General features: G+C 39.7%; 4 protein-coding genes across 5 annotated transcripts; all 4 read left to right on the top strand.

Moving 5' to 3' along the window:
• The first annotated feature begins 2,027 nt into the window (after positions 1-2,027).
• Positions 2,028-2,873, top strand: LOC135679672 (uncharacterized). The gene has a single exon (XM_065193661.1). It carries the CDS (start codon positions 2,028-2,030, stop codon positions 2,871-2,873), a length of 846 nt encoding a protein of 281 aa, XP_065049733.1.
• A 1,580-nt stretch (positions 2,874-4,453) lies between these two features.
• Positions 4,454-8,754, top strand: LOC135678904 (uncharacterized). Its single transcript, XM_065192148.1, has 6 exons — positions 4,454-4,731; positions 5,729-7,049; positions 7,248-7,298; positions 7,373-7,471; positions 7,896-8,054; positions 8,533-8,754. Exons 2-6 carry the CDS (start codon positions 5,775-5,777, stop codon positions 8,674-8,676), a joined length of 1,728 nt encoding a protein of 575 aa, XP_065048220.1. The 5' UTR covers positions 4,454-4,731; positions 5,729-5,774; the 3' UTR covers positions 8,677-8,754.
• A 534-nt stretch (positions 8,755-9,288) lies between these two features.
• LOC135678903 (uncharacterized) lies at positions 9,289-12,144 on the top strand. The gene is made up of 3 exons (XM_065192147.1): positions 9,289-9,534; positions 9,616-9,789; positions 11,773-12,144. Exons 1-3 carry the CDS (start codon positions 9,416-9,418, stop codon positions 12,008-12,010), a joined length of 531 nt encoding a protein of 176 aa, XP_065048219.1. The 5' UTR covers positions 9,289-9,415; the 3' UTR covers positions 12,011-12,144.
• Positions 12,145-13,175: 1,031 nt separating this feature from the next.
• LOC135678902 (adagio-like protein 1) lies at positions 13,176-18,845 on the top strand. Of its 2 annotated transcripts, XM_065192146.1 has the most exons (3): positions 13,587-13,725; positions 15,255-15,378; positions 16,885-18,845. In XM_065192146.1, exons 2-3 carry the CDS (start codon positions 15,362-15,364, stop codon positions 18,485-18,487), a joined length of 1,620 nt encoding a protein of 539 aa, XP_065048218.1. In that variant the 5' UTR covers positions 13,587-13,725; positions 15,255-15,361; the 3' UTR covers positions 18,488-18,845. The 2 variants fall into 2 exon arrangements, with proteins under 2 accessions (XP_065048217.1, XP_065048218.1); XM_065192145.1 differs by lacking the exon at positions 15,255-15,378 and having other exon boundaries at positions 13,176-13,725.
• The last annotated feature ends 1,721 nt before the right edge of the window (positions 18,846-20,566 follow it).

Genomic DNA, 20,566 nt, shown 5'->3' with positions numbered 1-20,566 from the left:
TCTCTCTCAACCCGAATGACCCTGGCCAGGGATTTGTCTGAGCAAGAACACATGGGAAATTCCTCTTATGACGCCGAGAGTGGATGATCCTCTATCGACACTCAATAGCCCTCGTAAGGTCGACTACCACTCCCAATGACCAGTTGTACTATATCTGGGATAACAAAACCTATAAGTCTGGTATCAAAGAGTGGAGCACTCATACAAGACATCCTTGGTGTCTCAAGTCTAAGGACCAAATACACCACTAGCACTACAAAATCGTTGTCTGACAATAAGGCATCATCAACCATCCAGCATTCCGTAAGCGGATCAATCAGTGAACTCATTCTCCAATGAGCACCTGTACTGTATCCCTAGTGTCCTTACACGAGCAGCTATGAGACCAACTGCATCCATTATATGGACGGGTATACAGCACACCAGTCTGTCCGGTTATCACGATGTCCCTCTCGAGTAATCTATGACCGGGATTATTTAGGATATGTGTTTAAAGGTGAATCGATCTCATTATCGTGATCTCATCACGATCCGATTCCCATTGCACAAATCTAAGGACATCACAATATATATATATATATATATATATATATATATATATATATATATATATGCATTTATGCAATAGTTATAAAATGATATATGTCAAAAATAATAAGTAAAAAGATTATCTATCAAGTCACACGTGCCATCACTCACGTGATTGACTTGCTGGGCACCTATGACTATATATATATATATATATATATATATATATATATATATATATATATATATATATATATATATATATATATATATATATATATATATATATATATATATATATATATATATATATATATATATATATATATATATATATATATATATATATATATATATATATATATATACTTCCCGACTTTGTTATTTAACATGCTAATCCCCATAAGCATAAATTAAGCTTACGAATGGACAACCATAAATCATATAATATAATATCGTCTATACACAGAAAATAGTGTAATTTAGATGTGTAACATCGCAATGAAAAAAAATTATTCAGTGAGCTCTCATGATTTGGTAGCGGATACTTTCAAATTACACTTATAACTAGGGAGCCGTTCAGTTCACAATATGCTTCAAACTTTGACTTGGTCTTTCCCGCCTCAGAGCGGAACATGGGGAAGGACACCCGACTTCTTCTCTCCCTCCTCTTCTCCAAGCCTCAAAAGCCCCTCCCATCTATTGGGATAAAACTGCACAAGCCCACCTATTTTCCAATTCGCCTTCCTCTGGATCTTGTTCATCCTTAGCATCTGAGAAAGAGGAGGGAGGCATCAATCTAGTTTTCTGGCAGAATCATGTGTTGATTAATCTTGTTGTCAAGGTAAACTTTACAATCTCTCTCTCTCTCTCTCTCTCTTTCTCTTCCATTATGTCACTTGATGTTTGTGATGTGGAAGCTCAAAATCTATTTCGATGGTTATACTGCATGGCTCATTTTTGTACGTGACATTTTGATTCCCATCGTAGTGCGGTCATTCGCCATGGCCGCATCCAAAGCAAGCACGCATCTCAAAGAGAAGAGCAGCCTGGTCTCTTCGACACATGGCGCTACCGACGACTCGCGTCGGCGACGGACCTCCAAGTCGTCGGTCCTGAGATCTCCCGAGAGAGAGACGACTCATCCACCGCAGCGCAATACCTCGATCGGATCGAGCAGCGATGCTGCCAGAAGAGGCAAGAGCCTCCCCCAGCAACCATCTAGTGCCATTTCCAACGTCAGCAGATCGCATCTGGCTTCGAGAAAGCCACCGGAGAAGCCCCTGTTGACATCGCACCAGTCTCAGAGAACGCCGGTGACGAGCACCGTCAAAGACAGAGCATCGAAGACTTCCTCCTCCATTCCTCGGGCCACAGTATCCTCGAAGCCAGTGAGTTCAGCAGATAAAGCAACAAGGAGTCTCAGGAGCGGAGGGAGCCTACCATCTGTAAGAGGGAGAAGCCCGGGGAGTGCCGTCCCCAAAAAGAAGGAACCTACTATGGCTGTTCCAAGTACGAACGAGAAGCCAGTTATTGTAGCTGAGCAAGATCGAAAAGAGGCACAAATCCATGCCCAAGAGCACAAACCTGAACCAGTTATTACAACCAAGAAGGGTGTAGAAGAGGCAGAAATCCACGTCGAAGAGCACAAACATGAACTAGTTGTTCCAGCTGAGCAAGAACAGAGAGAGCCACAGATTCAAGTCGGAGAACTAGATCCAAATGAGACGCGGATCGACATCGAACCTACCTCGACAGGAGATCAGCAGCCCGACGATACCAATGACGTCGTTGAGGAAAAAGTTGTGGAAGTCATCGAGAAATCTGATTCTGGACAACAATTGAATGAAGATGGAAATGATGATGATCAAGATAAGCACAAAGAACATGACAATGGCAACAAGGAACTCTTGCAAAGCTCAGAAGAGAAGCCGGCTGCCGAGATCATTGAAGAGCCACAAGTAGAACCATGTGAGATTGAAACAACAAGAGCTGCCACAGAGGAGAATGAGGCTCCAGTGGCAGAACCAAGCTCCTCTGTGTCAGAAGAGAAGAGTACTGCAGTGGCAGAACTGAGCACCGCTACGGTCAAGCCGGACAAGAAGGTCATTGATGAGAAAGGAGTGGAGTCGCCGACGGTGATGACGTTCAAGAAGCCTGCGGTGATGCAGGGGAAGAAGAAGGAGTCGCAGATGAGCAATGACGTGATAGAGGAGACCAGGAGCAAGCTGTTGGAGAAGAAGAAGAGCAAGGTGAGGGCTCTGGTTGGAGCCTTTGAGACGGTCATGTCATTGCAGGACTCCGAAGGTCAACACGGTCAAAACCAGGAGAACAATTCAACATAGAGATGTAATCCTAAGAAAAGATTCCATCTCTATGAATATATTTTTATTTATTCACTTGTTTTATTGAATGTGCAGTAGGAATGGGGATGAACAAGTTTGTGTATTAATTACTTAATGGAGTAGATGCATTAGTTTACAAGATGAGATTAGTAATAATGTGGGGGCATAATGTGTCACAAGATAAATCGGTAATATATTGTTTATGTAATTTTAGTTCATTGCTAAATAAAATCATAAAGGGTAAATACTTGAAAAAAATTCCCTAAGAAATACCCATCTTCATTGCACTTTTGCTTTTGGTCACCTTTACCTCTGGTCATATCTACGATGATTGAAAAGGATGAAAAATGATCGTTGAGAATCGATCGATCGCCAACGACCCCCTTCATCGAGAACCTCCCACATCAACAATCCTTGCCAATCGAGGATCACAACCACTAATAACTAATGATTACATACCTTACCTTCATCATCCTCACTCGCAACCCCTTTTGCTAAGGATGATGACAGAGATAACGAGTGAAATGTAAGAGACCTTACGCATATAGGTGATCAAAACCCCAGACATGGAGACTACTAGGGACGAATGAGGGTAGCTGGTGATCAAAGGCTCGAGCATGAAAATATGAGTGATCAATAATGAAGGTGTAATAATAAAATTATTTTTTATGAACAAAAATACTCGAATATTTGAAAAACGAGATTTCTCTACTAAAATTTTTTAAAATTAATTTTTTTCAGAAATATACCCAATAATAAATAGAAAGAAATCAAGAAATAATACTAAGAAATTTAGAAAAATGACATCAATTTCATCCCTAGCATCTGAAAAAAAATCTGATAATTATGTTTAGATCATCTCAAAATCTTCAATTTGCAAGAACGCAGTTCTCTCTCTCTCTCTCTCACAGGCAATCATATTCCATCAGGATAAAATAGTTGCCCGGAAGACACAGTGGAGTATAATTGAGGGCAAAAGGAGAAGAAGGTGACATGATGTGGACACGTTGATTCCCTACTTTATTTTATTAAATCATTTAACTCAGCTAATGGTTTCTTAAACCAAAGATTAAGCAAAGCGTATAATGGTTTTGACTTTAAATGGTGCTCGATTGATTTCCTTGTTGATAAATAAATGGGTAGCCTTCTTTCTTCAATTAACTTTAATACATCCCACCATAAAAAGGTGTCCAGTTTTTGAATTATTTAAAATAACATTATGTAATGAGATAATCGATCTATTAACTAACTTAATCAATATTTGAACAAGTTAATGATAATATGTTTGGACTATCTATCGTAACCCATAATTAAGCTCAAGTATGAAACCTACGATTACAAGATCTAAGGGACTTAATTGAATTGATAATAGTTGATCGTTCCACATTGTGACTAGATTTGGACGTAAAGGCCCGTAGTTGAGAGTGAAATAGCACCGCAGTATTTAAATTTCTTTGATCGTGATCATTTTAATCAAAGGAATCGATTGAAAAGACCATGATCAAAATTCGATCTTTGCTCGTGATCATTAAAGTATTATGTAAGAGTTTGATTGATGGCATTAGATTCCGCAGGTGGTGGGCTTCCTCCTCCTCTCCCTCTTCCCCTTGTCCTCTCCGCTCCACCGAAGCGTGACCCGACCACCACCATCCTCTTGGACCCGTTCGGCTGTGGGCGGTCGACGGTGGTCGGCTCTTGGACCCGTTCCGCTTCGGCTGCTACAAGCTCGGCTGCCCTCTTTGGACTCTAGCTGATGGGGCATTAAGCTCCCGGGCATCATCCGGCATAGCTCCTCCCTCTCTTCAATCCATTCCCATTTCTCCACCCTCCTTCGGGTGTGGCGCACGCCGCAGTAAAGGTATGGGGCGAGAAAGAAGGAAAAAAGCTTCTGTTTTTGCGTTGATCACATTGGTTTCTATCGCTTCGGCTCGGCTTTTGTCTGAAAGATCCGATCGTTGTTCATATGAATATCGGATTTTGGTTCGTTTCAAAGGAAAAGGAAGAGGATTTTTGTTGATATCGATCGCTTTGGCTCCATATTGTTCTGAAAGATCTGATTTTTGCTTTTGGATGCGTGACTTTGAGGGTTTTAGCTTTCTTTTCTTCTTTTCTTGGCTTTAGCTGAGTGTTGTATGCTGCTTTATATGCAGTTAGAATAGCTCAAAGCTTTGCTTGAATTGAAGCATTTTCTGTTTTGATCAACTTTTGTGGGTTGCTATATTTGACGATTATGTGAATATCTTGCACCCGTTGTTGTGTTTCTTCCTTTTAATTTGTATCTGTAAATGCCACAATTATGGTTATTGATGCCCTTGTTATGTAATGTACTTGTCTAGTTCGATAAATGTGTTTCTTTTAATTACGTTTGCTGGATTAAATGTGTCTCTTTTAATTACGTTTGCTGCGGAAGCTAAAAGTTTCTTTAGCTTAATTATGTTTCTTTGAAATCCGCGGTGTATCTTATATTGCTGGTATTGTCTGCTCTCTTGCTATCATTTCTTTCCAAGGGAAAGACTCTATTGGATACAAGAACAAGATGTTATGCATATCATGCTGGCATCATAGTATGATCACTTGTTATTATACAAAAAAAAGAAGAAGATAAGTTTAGCTATGTTTTTCCCTCTACCATCTAATTCTATACACTTACAAACTCATATCATGAGCATGAACTAATTCTCTAGTTGCAAACAGAAGCATTTCTTTATCTGGTTTTCTGATCGGTTGCTGTGCTTTTCTCACTACAATTGTAGCTTGCGAACCAAGGAGTCCATGTTTTTGCCTACCAAATGTATTTGACACTATTCTTCTTTACCTATTTGATTCTTACAACTTGAAAATATTTTTTATTGTAGTACCATTATCTTCGACTTCAAAATTTGCCCCACATTTTTGTTAGACATGGATGATCGTGTGGGTAAGAGAGCAGCTGGGGAAGACAGTAGATCTGGCATTGTTTTCAGAGATCAAAATTATAATGATCGAAAAATTCAGTATCGCAACAGACTAGGGTTGGGTGCCGGGCATGACACCGAGAGAGGTTCTCTAAATAGCACACAAGGAAAATATAAATATGCAAGGGCTCCCTTCCGTTCCGTGAACTGTAAAGCGGTAGCCGGAAGGTCTTCCAGATCATCTTCCACTTCTAGTGGCTGTGGTAGGTCTTTCCAGGAACAGCAGAATCAAACATTACTAAGGGAATCAACTACTCCTGAAAGTAGCAGCAAGCAGGATGAGATTGAGGATTTGATCAACACTGACGTACAGGTTTCTGTAGAAAATCTAAATTCTGATGCAGAAAGGGGGATAGAAGGTAAAGAAGGTATTCCCACTACCATGGAGTGTTTTGAACCTTTAGATTCTCAAAATATTTCTAGAGATACAACCGAGTCAAACACCAGTGTATCAATTTCAAAACCGCACAAACAAATTAATGGACAATTTGGCTCAGGATATAAATATGCTTCTACAAGCTCTTTTGTTCGGCACTCAGGTATTACACATAGGAACTCCAGTCATGTTGGTAAACCCACTTCTCAAAGGTTGGGCTCTGGGGCAGAGAGATATGGTCTTAAAAGTTTAAGTTGCAAATCAATATCAGATGTTTTTCCTGCAGATTGTCCATCCTCTGATTTCACACATCATAGAAGTGTTTATGCAGTAAGAAAGAGACCATCAGATGGAGAAAGTTCTGCTGCCAGAAGAAAGGATACAACCGCAGCATCCTGTGGAGGCTATGCTGTTTCCATGCATTCTGGTGCCTGCTCAAGTTCATCTAGTAGAAATCAAGTAATGCATCAGGCAGTTTCAAGAAAGACCGGAAATCGACCAACCCTCAGGGATGATTCAGTTTCAGTTAGAATTCAGAGGGATCCTATTGGAGAAAGTCAAATGAAGCCATCTGTGCAAGGCAATGACAAGAGCCTTCGGTTGTTTGAGCCTATTGTGATTCCCCAACATCAGCAGGCCCAATTTTCTATGCCAGAAGTACTAGCTGAAAGTTCTTCAAGATCATCACTTGCCTTAAATAATTCGTATAGACAACCAGGTTCAAGCATCCGGACTTCTCGAAGGAGAGTAGTAGATCATCCTCCAAGTAATGCCATGCAAACGTTCTTTGGCTTATTGGAAGATAGAGATGGGTATCGTCACCTCAACATGGAGGGAGTTGCAGAGGTTTTCTATGAACCTTTTTAGCCTATGTCTACAAATTCCCTTTTTGCATCTTCGCTATAAGCAACCTGCTGGATTTACTTCAACATAGAAACAAGGCTATAGTTCCTTTAGGTTTTATCATTTCAATATAATGATAATTTCTGTGTATTAACATTTGGATGAGCACTCATACCCAAAACCTGTTCTACTGTTATGCAGGTGCTCTTGGCACTGGAGCAGATTGAACAAAATGAAGCATTGACATCTGAGGTTGTTGTCCTCTGTTCTCAGAATCTTCTATTTTTTCTGTCACCATCTGAATGAGGTTGTCTCTGTACCTACAGCAATTGTTGATGTTGGAGACAAGTTTGCTCTTTGGTGAGCTTAGCTTCCATGATCAGCATAGAGACCTGAGAATGGACATTGATAATATGTCCTATGAGGTATTACCTTTTTGGGCAATTTTTTCATGGATTGGTTGCTGATTTTTCTTTTCTTATTATGATGTGGTGCTTAAAAGTTAGACGTAGGAATCAGGCAGTTAGTGGATGTTAGCCTGTTGATATGCCATGTTTAACTAGTAATTTTTCATTTTATCTTTTTGCTTTATATGAAAGAAAGCTAGATATTGATTTCCTTTGTGCTAATGATAATGACCATTATGAATTCTGTATATGTAAAACCAAGAACTGGAGAACATTTCAATATTGTGACTTTGGATTGATCTCTGTTCTGTGGAATATTAAGATTCTCTTTTTTGTGAATAATTGTAAGTTCATTCAGTCGCTATGACATGATAAGTTATGTTTTTCTTTCTATTTCAATACACACATCTATTAGCTCAGAAATTGAATCTTTGATGGTCAGGAACTGTTAGCACTTGAGGAGAAAATGGGTACTGTAAGCACAGCCCTTTCAGAGGAGCAATTGTGTGAATCTCTCAAGAGAAGCATATACAGAACCGCCCATCTGACCGTTGGAATTGCCGTCTGTGGTGCTGAGGAAATGAAATGCAGCATATGTCAGGTATGTTTTTGTATGCCCAGTGTGCCATTGCAGGATGGGAGGGTTCTCGTACACAATCTTAACTTTATACTCGAACCCTGGTTAATTGAATTGCAAAGGAGTAATCTTTCCGTGACATCAATGTTCACCTTCTTGTATCTAGTAGCATATTTTTTGAACTCATCAAAGATATCAGTCAGATGTACTTGTTTAGTGGTTATGCCCTTCAAGCTGCCGAAATAGATAGGTACCGAGGAATTAATAAAATCTACAGATAAGAAATTAACATATTAGGAATTAATGTAATATGTTAATCTGTCATTGATAGATTAGATTACGTATTGGCACCAATCTGTTACAAAAGCATGAATGACACAATCAAGTAATCCATAGAAATTTCCTCATTCTTATCACCGTAATATTCATTCAAAGAAAGTAGAATATCACATGTACTAAAGCTTGTATTCTAGTTGAGGATGATGTGCTACTCTCATTTCAGGAAGAATATGTTGGCGAAGATGAAGTAGGCCGGTTGCCATGCGAGCATCTCTACCATGCCACATGCGTTGCGCAGTGGCTTCGGCAGAAGAACTGGTGCCCCGTCTGCAAGTCATCCGCCCTGCCATCGCACAAAACTGGCTGAAATCTCTTGATGTTTATGTTCTCTGTGCATACAAACATAACATTTTCCTTGTAATAAAAACCTTGCATTCCTTCTTTATGTCTTTTCCATTCCACAAATTTGTATTACATTTTTGCTAGATTTCTATGGGACAATGCATGTGAGAGAGAGACAACAGAACTGCAGGTTGACCTACAGATCATAGTAAGCCCGTATATTTTGCTGCTTCAAATATCTCTGGAGGTATCTTTTGTATTCAAATAAAAAAGTATTTCAACTTGTTATTGATATTTCTTTGACCCTCCATGTTTTGTAAAGACACAAGAGTTCTTGTTCACCAAAATTAAGACTTGGTGGCAAGGATGAATGTTAAGATTGTTTTTGATTGTCTAGATATCGATTCTGAGTCAATCAAGATTCTTTTTCATTGTCATCTCAATTTAATCATGATCAAATCTTGATTCATTCGACCCTAAGTTTATGAAACCATGTAAACATTATTGTATCGGGAAGATTCTCGATAAATATCTATTCCGTACTTCAATTAATTACGAATTCAGGATTCGAAATGAATTTGAAGACTGTTCCAAGTGGGATGGGGGGGATCTACGTGGATATATCTCTCGATCCGAGGACCGTTGCCGTAAACGAAGTGAAGTGAAGTCAAGCTCAGCTCATGTCTTCCTGTACGACATCGAAGTCATAGCTCGGTCGAGTCTGAAACTAAACAAGCACCCACAGCAGGAGAAAGTAGCAGTCCATGGCCTTCGCCTCCTCTCAGCTCAGCTTCCTCACCGGAACCCCACTCTCCCCCCCTCCCAAGCGTAACAGGAAGCCACTGGTGTCGCGCAGCTGCTCCATGGACAAGGACGCATTAAGGTATGACTGCCAGTGACAACTCTTGCCATGTTCGCTAAACTGGTAGCTGAGCTTGTTCCTCTTGCTCTGATAACTGAGCAGTGAGAAAGGTGAGGTGAAGTTGGCCAAACTGGCGATGGTGGCGTTAGCAGCAGGGACGCTGACGCTGGGATCCGTCGAATCGGCGGTGGCCGCAAAGTCCGGCGGCAGAATTGGCGGCCAGGCCTTCCGATCGGCGGCTCCCAGGGTGTCCGGCCCTCGGATTAACAATTCAAGGTAACCCTAATATGCCATTAAATTAATTAGTGCCTGAATGAATAATATACAGTGATCAGTGACATTGACGAGCGATGGAAATATAAGTTTTTGAACGGATTTGCAGTTTGTGAGAACAACAACATATATCTGGAACTTATTCTGCAGCAAGAAATTTAGGGCTCACATCTTTGGTTCTCGAGTGTAGTTTTCCATGTTATACCATTTTGGTCCTTGATTGTTGGATGATGGATATTACCTATAGCCCTTTAGAGAATTGGGTCAAGTGTTAGATTGAAGAGTGGAAGATGTTGGGCATCAAAGCATCTATTTACAGCATGTCATGATTCAGCAAACAAACGACATTTAGGACACAACTGTGGTCTCAGATGACATTTAGATCATCATAGTCTCTTAATCTGTGATTGCAGTGAGTTTCATTATTATTTATAATTTTCCGGTTTGATATATTACAGTTTGGAACTCTTTTATGGTGCTCCGTGGTCCGTAGTATCTCCAAAATTTTAGCTGATGTATGGTTTCCTCGTCACCGTTGTAGAAGGAGCAAACTGTTTGGTAGTATATATTCTTCCTCTGTGAATAAGCCAAATGAACAATTTATGTCTGGCTGAGAGGAAAACTTAACTTCTGATAAGGAACTGCAAATCTTTGCCCACATAACGTCAGCGGTATACAAAGAGAGAAAACTGAAAATTTTCATCTCGGAGTAAAATTGCCTTAGCAAGCACGTAAGATGACATTAGACCATTGGCAAGATGGGTCTGCTGAGTTCTTGAACAAGCACCAACATGACATCAGTTCTGAAGAGGTTCTCTATTCAATCTTCATGACTTCCTGAAAGCTTCTACTGGATTGACACGAGTAAGTATCAGCAGCTACTGTGTAGAGCTGAGTGACAAACTGTTGTCGGATTTTCAAAGCTTTCAAGCCAAAACAATGCTGTTCTACCATTGGTGACATGCAAATTGCATTGCATCCGACACAGTGTACAATTCTATGATATTTCTCTACAATGATAAAAGAGATAATAACAATGCATTCGAGTAGTCACTTCTTACAACGTTGACCCACAGTGCTCTACCATCCAAGTAATATTTCGTTTTCTGTTTCTCTAGAAAAGCCACAGTGTACTCTCTCAAATTTTAGAAAGTCCAGCCTCCTCTCTTTTTTGCATTTGCACACACTGCTCCAACAGTTTCCACCCTTTCAATCTTTAGAACCTTTTCCACAAGAATCCTCTTCTATATTTATCCAGTCTATTTATCACCCGTTGCAGCATGGCATAGATGCCATGAATTCCATTCAGATTTTCTCAGAGGCCCATCATTGACAGCCAACCTGAGGTAGGTGAAGGGGATATTCTCGAGGGGTCATCCCAAATAACATCAATTTAAGGGTGAAGCAATTCCCTTTCACCGATCACCAGGAGATGACTCAACTCGATACAATATTTTACTTCATTGGAGTTCTGTCGAGCTATTACAATGTAAAGTGGAAGAAGCAAAGTTGAGCCAAGTTCGCATTTACCTTAACGTCAATAACTGAAAACTTATTGTGGGTTATGAAGTTGTTTATGGAGCCTGTTTGATGTTCCTACTATCATGACCTCCTAGTTAAGCTGCGTTATGGCTTTTATTTCTCTTCCTGTTTGTTCTCTAAGTTTAAGATTTGCACCTGTATGTAATTTGGCACACGCAGAACTGGCTCATGCATATTATTTGCCAAGAGTAACATAAAGGATCATTTGGCACCTACTTATTAGATTGCAATATGTGATAATCTAAGTCATCTTTATCCTGACATAGTTATGTAAGAAAATACATTCTTCTAAAGCGAAACTGTATGCTACTCAATTGCTTTGGTATTAAATCCGAACTTCTAGAGTTCATTAATCGGTCCACATCAGAGATCAGCCTCGAAATTAATGTCTTTACATTCTGATTAAAGATCTAGAAATTACTGAATTGTGTTGATCTTGAGCAGGACAAACATCTACGTCAATCCCCCGGTAGCACCACCTCTTATCGGTGGCTATGGATATGCTGTGCCGTACTATGGTGGATGGGGATGGTCACCCTTCATGTTCTTCGCTCCAGGGCCTAGCATCGCGGTAGGTGTTGGTGGTGGTTTCGAAGTATTGATTGCGTTTCTAGTGTTTGGTGCCGTCACAGCAGTCATCAGAGGACTTTTGGGAAGGAGGGACTATGAAGAAGATGATTAATGATGGTTGTCTCAAAGTGCTACAACTAAAAGTAGTCGTCATAAAAAGGAGAAAAAACTCGTCTTTGAACCCGTGAGCATAATTTTGTAAATGGATTGTTGTATTATAGGAGATTTAAGTAGTGTTTCTATGGATGCCTTCATGTAAAGAATATGCTTCTGTATTGCTGCTAATGTTTTGTCGCGTAAACAGATGAGATTAAGCAATGTCATTAGGGCCTTAACAGAAGAAAGAAAACATGGACTGTTGTTTGGGGATTCAAAGAAGGGCCCTCCAATGTTTGATAAAATAGGATACTTGTTGAACTATAAACTTGCCTCAGATCATGCAGATGATCACCATGACAAACATATGAAATTAGATTAATGTGAGGTGACAGCTCATAATACATTCATTCTGAAATCATAATTACCAAGTCTAATCATGAGCATTTATGTGGCCATGGAATTGGAATGGTAAATTCCAGAAGGGCACACTCATCATAGGAGACTGAATTATATATATACCTATGGTTAAAGTTTTATTGCAGTTGGGTTTTAGGGTATCATTAAGTTGGAACATAATTTTGGATTAGAGATTTTGTGATCCAAGAAATAGGCTGTAAGTGAAAAATTGGATAGATCAATCAGATTTACATATGGAAATCTTATGTTATACTAGAAATGAGCATGGATTTTGAAATGGATAAATGATTTTGATTTGGATGGAATTATGTTTTGATGGGAGGCCATCTAATAATATGTATGGGTTAATTTAGATCAAATGAGATGATTGGATTAACAAGTTGGAATGAAAATATAATTCGACATTAACATTAAAAGATTTACATGAATTCGAAAAAGAAATCATCCAGACATTATTGCCTGTTGTTGTGGATAACTGAGCAATAATTAGTCATTACACATATCTTCACATTAATTCTTCTTAATTTAGTTCTATTAAGCATGAATAATCCAATTTGGACGCCGTAAAACAATCGTCGCAGGCTTCGGTAATGTCCGCAGACTCTCCCACCTCACAGTCGCACGCACACGACCGACCGCCCGCATAAAAATGGCCCATCGAACCACACAGATCCGCCGTTAACCACTAATAAAGGGCGAGAAACTGACGGTGCTTCTCAAGCCACCGCACCGAGATCGACGTACGCGCGGTGGGAAGCGACCGAGGGCTCGCGTTCGCGTTCCCCCTTCCAAACCCGCTCCCGTTTCGGAGTCGACGCTGTGCGGCCAACATTTCGACACCCTTCTCTCCACACCATCCACTCGTTCTCCTCCCCCACCCTTCTCCTCGCCATCTGCCCCAAACCCTCGAGAATTCGAGGGAGATTCCGGCGAACGCATCGAAACCCTCGCGTTCTCGGATCCCGAAGCGGCTTCCTTTTCCTTCCGATCGGCGTGGTTCCTCGGCTCTCGCTGCGGTTCCCCGCCTACTCGATGGGGTGAGGAAGAGGTTCGATCTAGATTAGGCGGCGCGCGCTGGATGGAGTGGGACAGTGATTCCGAGGGCCCGAGCGACGGCGAGGAGGAGGGCTTCCTGCTGAGCGGCGGCGCGGGGGCGTTCTCGTTCGCGGTGGAGGGCATGCTACGGCCGGCGTCGTCGTGCGGGTTGGTGGTTTCCGATGCGCTTGAGCCTGACTACCCGATCATCTATGTCAACCGGGGTTTCGAGGAGGCCAGCGGCTATCGCGCCGAGGAGGTGCTTGGAAGGAACTGGTAAGTCTCAAGTCGCTTGAGTTTAATTTCGGTAGAAATTTCTTCTTTTTTTGGGATATAGGCATCCGTGAATTCGGTGTTTTTTTATTGTTTTCTGTAGCTCCATGCGCATTGATTTTGTAGTCCTTTCATTCGATGGGAGGAGGATGTGCAATTTGCTTATTAGTGGGTTTGTTCTTGTTAGACGTATTAAGGTATTAACTTTGATATTTGTGTTAGCATCCATGCCCTCCTACATAAATAACTACGATCATAGGTTTACCCAACACCCACTCCGACTAAGACTAACTGGCTAAATCGATGCAGTTTGAGACCGTTTGAGATTAAGGCATTTCTTAGTTGCATTGATTGTTTGATCTATGATATCGTATCAACCTGTCGAGGCGAATTGCAGGGATATTCATAAAAAAAGATGAAATAATGGCTACTATATCCATTTCTTTGGATGAATAATGGGCAGTGATTTGTCCTCAAGATAAGCAAAAAGCAAGAAGCACTGTTTTGCTTTTAATATTGTTTCATGATAAAGCCATTGAGTCAAGGTCTTTCAAACTTTGAATTTGTTGCAATGATGATATTTAGTTGTAGTTGTTGTCTCTATAATGCAAAAGTTATAACTTTGACCTAGAGTTTTCAGGGCACGAGACTCATGGATACTCGGGCTATGAACCTTGAATCACTTGAGGCTCATAAGCTTCATGAACACCTTTCAAAAGAACAAGCACCTCAAAGGCATGCATGTAATATAGTGTGTTTAACTTTTGTCTTCATTACTAACGTGAAATATATGTGATGCAAGAGTAAAATTTCGTATGCATGGAATATAGTGTTTAATTTTTGTCTTCATTACTAATGTGAAATATATGTGATGCAAGAGTAAAATTTTGTTTTTTCGTCAAAAGGAAGGGCCAAACAATAGGGAAGTTTTTCTTTTATTGGGAGGCACAAGACTCAACCATACAGTTGTGACATTATCTATTCCTTATTCTCATCCTCTTCTCCTTTGTTTTCTCTTTGGTTCTTTTGTGCCTTCCATTGCGGTCGTTTTATTTGTCTGATACTTCGTTCTTCCTTTTTCTTTTTTACAAAATTTTGTGTTGTTGAATTTTTACAATAGATACAAACACTGACGTTTGAGCTAATAGGCTGACATATCTTTATATTATATAGTTAAATAGTTTTTAATGAACAATGATTGTGCGTCAAATTTTGTTTTGTTTTACCTTTTATTTATCTGTATGTGCTTATCTTGTGCACCTTGTATCTTGCCTTTATTCCCATTCCTAGCACCACTAAATCTTGTCACTTCAATATGCCTTGCATTTTTCACAACTTTATTAAGAAAATGTATCCAGGTTACTCAATTTGCTTTTACAGGTTGATAGAATAAAACATGGGTGGTTTGAGGGGAAGAAAAAGCTATATAGAATAAGAATGCCTTTTGCTCTATTAATGTTTTTGTACTTTAAATGCATTTCATGTGACATCAAAGGGGTTTAGTTGGCTTATGCTGGTCATGTGTCTGTTAGGCTGTTGCATCAGTTAGTACATATCACAATGTGCTTGTGGAAGGACACATCCATATGCTCTCACCCATTCAAGCAAAGACGTGTGCCGTGGCATATCAGATGTGACAATGGTTTCTTATCCATGGTATGCACAGTACAGAGTTGCACATTGTGAACCTGCCCTCCTCTATGTCATTCTTGCGTAACTCTACCATGTGATGTTCTGTACATAGATAGAATATCTGAACACATGGCCATGTCATGTGTTTTTCTGCACATATAACCTCACTCGCTGAAGTTTTAGAAAGTCTCCTCACCCAGGCACGTTGTTGCAAATGACAACTCCTTTAATGTGAAACTGCATACCTGTAATAATCAGTCCTTCACGCTTATATGTATATGTATATATATGTATGTATATATGTATATATGTATATGTGTATGTATATGTATGTATATGTACATGAATTTGTGTATATATATACATATGCATTATATATATAAGTTTATTATTTATTTTCTGTTGGGACTAGCAGTCCAAATGGTGTGGTTGTCTATCTTTTACAAGTACAATGTGTCATAAAGGATCTGTCAGAAATTGGTGATATTTGTGTATTTATTCTCTTGCATGTTCTGATCTGGATATTAATTCAAATATGATAGCATGCAAGTGCTTGCTGGTTTGGAGCCTCCATTATTTGTTTGCCTTTTTTTTTTAAAGTAAATACTAGAGATTAGAAGAATTTGGTATTCAGAGGGTTTAGGGGTTGGTTGGCCCAGTTCTAAGCGTTGGATCTTGAAGTCCATTTTCCTTACTTCTAGTTTCTACCTTTATGTTCTTGGGTTGATATAGGTTCTCACATCTCAGTACTGAAGCATGCTCATTACTCATAAATGGGGTCAAACTCAACCTTGTGTGTTCCATTGATGCTTGTGGTTTTTGGGGAATCTATGATCTTGATTTCTTTCTCAACTTCAAAGATATATGAAGCATGGCATGGCATGGCAAACTTCTCCTAATGGAGTGCAACTAACATGGACTAGCAGATTGTGAATTTGCAACTACCAGATGTCGAGATGACTGTGTTGGATTACTAAAAAGATAAACAAGATGTTTTTATTATCATGAAAAATTAGATGTAGCTTAAGTAGAAGATAAAATAAGGGAGTATTATTTAAGATAGTATGAACGTGCCTAACTGAGATTTATAAAAGCTCATTAAATGAGGTGAGTCAATTAAGATTAGTGGTGCTGGAAGTGGTAGAAAAATATCTAAAAAGACTCTGTAAAAGGACTTTTTTGTTTTCTTTAAGTCTGACTGGTAGTATTGCCCTAAACCAACTTTAGTGACCGGAAACGATCCATATGGTTGACTCCAGTTAGTTGAAACATTACAATGAACCAATAGCAGTGTAGTGTTTTCCCAGTCAATTTATACTTCGTGGTTCACTTTTTCATTCTAATTGGATATACATGTCCTGTTACACTTGAATAAAGTATTTCACTTTTTAGCAACTGATCTATATTGAAAAGTTATTATTTTTATGAAAAAATTCCCTGGCTGTAAATACTTTAGCGAGTGCTTACAAGGATCTTCAGATCTATATGTTTATTTAATGTGAACCATTTTTTTGTATTGTTTTTCTTCAGCCGGTTCTTGCAATGCAGAGGACCATTTGCTCAAAGGCGGCATCCTTTAGTAGATGCCACTGTAGTTTCTGAGATACGGAAGTGCCTTGAGGAGGGAATTGAATTCCAAGGTGATCTATTGAATTTTAGGAAGGATGGTTCTCCATTGATGAATAGGCTTCAGCTAACACCAATTTATGGGGATGATGATATCATAACTCATTATATAGCCATTCAGTTCTTCACTGACACAAATGTTGAATTGGGACCTCTACTTAGTTCTACCGTTAAGGAATCTGCCAGACCTGATCGTTTGATAGCTAGTTATGTGGTCCAACCTATTTCAGCTGGTCATGGACTTATCTGTCGTGAACTTTGTAGCATGTTGCAACTGAGTGACGAGGTCTTGTGTCAGAAAATATTTTCAAGGTTGTCTCCAAGAGATATTGCATCTGTTGGTTCTGTATGCATGAGGCTGTATGAACTTACAAAGAATGAGGATCTCTGGAAAATGGTTTGTCAGAATGCATGGGGCAGTGAAACTACTCGTGCATTAGAAACTGTTCCAGGAGCTAAAAGACTTGGTTGGGGAAGACTTGCAAGAGAACTAACCACCCTAGAAGCTGCTGCATGGAGGAAATTGAGAGTTGGAGGTGCTGTGGAGCCATCTCGTTGTAACTTTAGTGCTTGTGCAGTTGGGAATCGGGTTTTTCTTTTTGGTGGAGAAGGTGTTAATATGCAACCAATGAATGATACATTTGTTTTGGATCTGAATGCCAGTAACCCGGAGTGGCGGCATGTCAAAGTAACCTCTGCACCTCCTGGTAGATGGGGTCACACATTATCTTGCTTAAATGGATCTTGGTTGGTTGTGTTTGGTGGTTGTGGTACCCAGGGCTTGCTCAATGATGTCTTCATCCTAGACTTGGATGCCCAATTTCCAGCATGGCGTGAGATATCTGGACTTGCACCTCCCATGCCCAGGTCATGGCATAGTTCTTGCACTCTTGATGACACAAAGTTGGTGGTTTCAGGTGGGTGTGCTGATTCTGGAGTACTTCTCAGTGACACTCACCTATTGGACGTCACAATGGAGAAACCTGTATGGAGGGAGATCCCAGCCTCATGGACACCACCTTCCAGATTAGGGCACTCTCTGTCGGTGTACGATGGGCGTAAAATTCTGATGTTTGGTGGTCTGGCTAAGAGTGGGCCCCTTCGACTACGATCTAGTGACGTGTTCACCATGGACTTGAGCGAGGAAGAACCCTGTTGGAGGTGTATTACAGGTAGTGGAATGCCTGGTGCTGGGAATCCAGCTGGAATTGGTCCACCACCCCGCCTTGATCATGTGGCTGTTAGCCTTCCTGGAGGGAGAATCTTGATATTCGGAGGATCTGTGGCTGGTCTTCACTCAGCTTCCCAACTTTATCTTCTGGACCCAACCGAAGAGAAACCAACATGGAGGATACTGAATGTACCTGGTTCTCCACCTCGATTTGCTTGGGGCCATAGTACATGTGTTGTTGGAGGAACAAGAGCAATAGTACTTGGTGGCCAAACTGGAGAAGAGTGGATGTTGAGCGAGTTATACGAGCTGTCTTTAGCGAGTTCAATTATTTAACAAGGGAAAGATATCCGATTTGCTTCTGCTAATATCAAAGCATATATGCTACTTTCCATGGAGGAAACAATGACCATATCTTGTCTGCTTTTGGAGATCTATAGATATTCCAGCAGAAGATGTAGACCTGATTAGCGATATATTCTTGCTTGTTTCTTGCCTGGACATTCAAAGATCAGTTCCTCTATACCTTTTGTCATCCTTATCTGGGATTTCTATATAGATGTAACATCCAGAAGGTACTAGCAAAGTTTACTATTTTCTTTCTTTAAATATCTTGCTTCTGGCAAGAAATTGTAATAGGAAATCAAAGGGGTTGCCTGTATATGGAGTATTCTATTACATATTTGCCGCTTGATATGTGTTTGTAGTGGTTGAGATATGTCTACTCTATGATGATATTTTACTTGGTTTTCTGAACTCTTAGCGTATTTGTTGGAACCTATAAAATTTCAATGGTTCAATTACTGACACACGCTATTAAGTGATTCTTGTGCTTGATCCCATGTATCATTTTGCTGCTGTTAGGTGTAAATAAAGTTGTAGTTGGTAAATTTATTACAGAATTAATGAGTGGAAATTGTAACAGGCTGTAAGATAGATATTGAGTCGATTATTGGCTCTTAGAATGTTATGTTGAATGATTGTATGTTGTCAATCCTGATGATGATTCTCTCTATGATTGAGCTGCAGAGTGCACGAGTATGATTTTGTTGCACCTCCACGTTGCTTAGCATTGCAAGCATGTTTGTTTCAGTGTTCAGCTTGCTGAGTCTTGCAACCGCGAAAACTGAGCGGTCGATGCAGGGGGTTGTAATCAACCGAAATTCCAAAAAAAATCCTTTTTGTGTGCATTTTGCATTTTATAGGTGTATGTATGTGTTTGCAGAAAACTATTGCGAATTCTCAACGAGCCGTCGGCGGAAAAATAAGCTATTTCCACCTTTGGAATGCACTTGTGCTACTTGCGGTGGGAAGAAGAGGTTGATGGTGGTGTGATAGATAGCCGCTCAGTTGTACTGCTATTGGTGATGAAGACTGATGCTGAATCAAATCAGGTGCTACTTCACTTGGTGCTTATATTTTGTTTGATTGGTAATTTAATTGTGCATATTATTATTCGATGGGCTTAATTTAATTGTGAAAATAAGCATTTCCACCATGTAAGAACACAACTTACTTTCATCACAATAAATGTGATGAACTACAATTCCGTTTTTCTTTGATGAAGTCATCTGCCTAATGTTTGACTTGAAACTACCATCGAACCTTCCTTCCTATTTGCAGTGTTGATCCATCCTTGCCCCTTGTTTTATGTATCAGGTCGGTCTATGGTTCCCTTCCCAGGTTTCCACCACGAATGTGATCGTTCATGGTTGACTTCATGCAACATTCGCAAGTCTAGTCTACCTCGTGTGGTGGCTTTGACTCGTGCAAGTAGGAAAAAATTGTCTCCTACTTGATTTTAAGAGACGACATGAGATGAGATGGACAAAATTGAATCGTTTTATAGTTGGCCGTATGTTCATATCTACATCAACCTAGATGGGATGATAAAAGACTTTGATGGTGGCAAATGAAGGTGAGTCAAGTCATTTGAATTGCTTTAATTCACATTTATAGCCTCTTTTATTGTTCCTAACATATTACTATCATCACCCTTAACCTCATCACTATAGTTTGATTATATATACATATATATATATATATATCATCTTGATCAAACCGAGAAAGTTGACATCTTTATATAATTATCATCTTATATGAAATAGATCAATATTGTTGCTATCTATCTTATCATATTTTTTGAACTATTAATCCTGCTTTGCTGATGACCCCTTCAATTGATTAACGTGCAAAGCGATCCAAGTTATCCCCGACTTAGAATTGTTTATGTATAATTATTATCCTTATCGATCCATCAAAACTTCATTAATTTAATATGTTTAGGTTTAAGTCCGTGTCACGGACTTGTATGTAATTTAATATAATATAACATAAAATATTAATTTTTTCCAAAAGAATTGACTTGTGGAGGGCCAAACACACATAAAATACATACAAACCATCAAATCAATT

The sequence above is a fragment of the Musa acuminata genome, chromosome BXJ1-7, assembly GCF_036884655.1.
Source record: "Musa acuminata AAA Group cultivar baxijiao chromosome BXJ1-7, Cavendish_Baxijiao_AAA, whole genome shotgun sequence".
Classification (NCBI taxonomy): domain Eukaryota; kingdom Viridiplantae; phylum Streptophyta; class Magnoliopsida; order Zingiberales; family Musaceae; genus Musa; species Musa acuminata.
Note: the sequence above shows the minus strand (reverse complement) of the source record. Positions and strands in the feature narration are given on the sequence as shown.

Excerpts from the sequence above, each read along its gene's own strand:
- LOC135679672 (XM_065193661.1), top strand. The coding sequence starts at position 2,028 with ATGGCTGTTCCAAGTACGAACGAGAAGCCAGTTATTGTAGCTGAGCAA.
- LOC135678904 (XM_065192148.1), top strand. The coding sequence starts at position 5,775 with ATGGATGATCGTGTGGGTAAGAGAGCAGCTGGGGAAGACAGTAGATCT. Across the intron at positions 7,299-7,372 it reads ATGAAGCATTGACATCTGAG|CAATTGTTGATGTTGGAGAC; the intron begins GTTGTTGTCCTC and ends CTGTACCTACAG. Across the intron at positions 7,472-7,895 it reads TTGATAATATGTCCTATGAG|GAACTGTTAGCACTTGAGGA; the intron begins GTATTACCTTTT and ends TTTGATGGTCAG.
- LOC135678903 (XM_065192147.1), top strand. The coding sequence starts at position 9,416 with ATGGCCTTCGCCTCCTCTCAGCTCAGCTTCCTCACCGGAACCCCACTC. Across the intron at positions 9,535-9,615 it reads ATGGACAAGGACGCATTAAG|TGAGAAAGGTGAGGTGAAGT; the intron begins GTATGACTGCCA and ends ATAACTGAGCAG. Across the intron at positions 9,790-11,772 it reads CCTCGGATTAACAATTCAAG|GACAAACATCTACGTCAATC; the intron begins GTAACCCTAATA and ends GATCTTGAGCAG.
- LOC135678902 (XM_065192145.1), top strand. The coding sequence starts at position 13,493 with ATGGAGTGGGACAGTGATTCCGAGGGCCCGAGCGACGGCGAGGAGGAG. Across the intron at positions 13,726-16,884 it reads GAGGTGCTTGGAAGGAACTG|CCGGTTCTTGCAATGCAGAG; the intron begins GTAAGTCTCAAG and ends GTTTTTCTTCAG.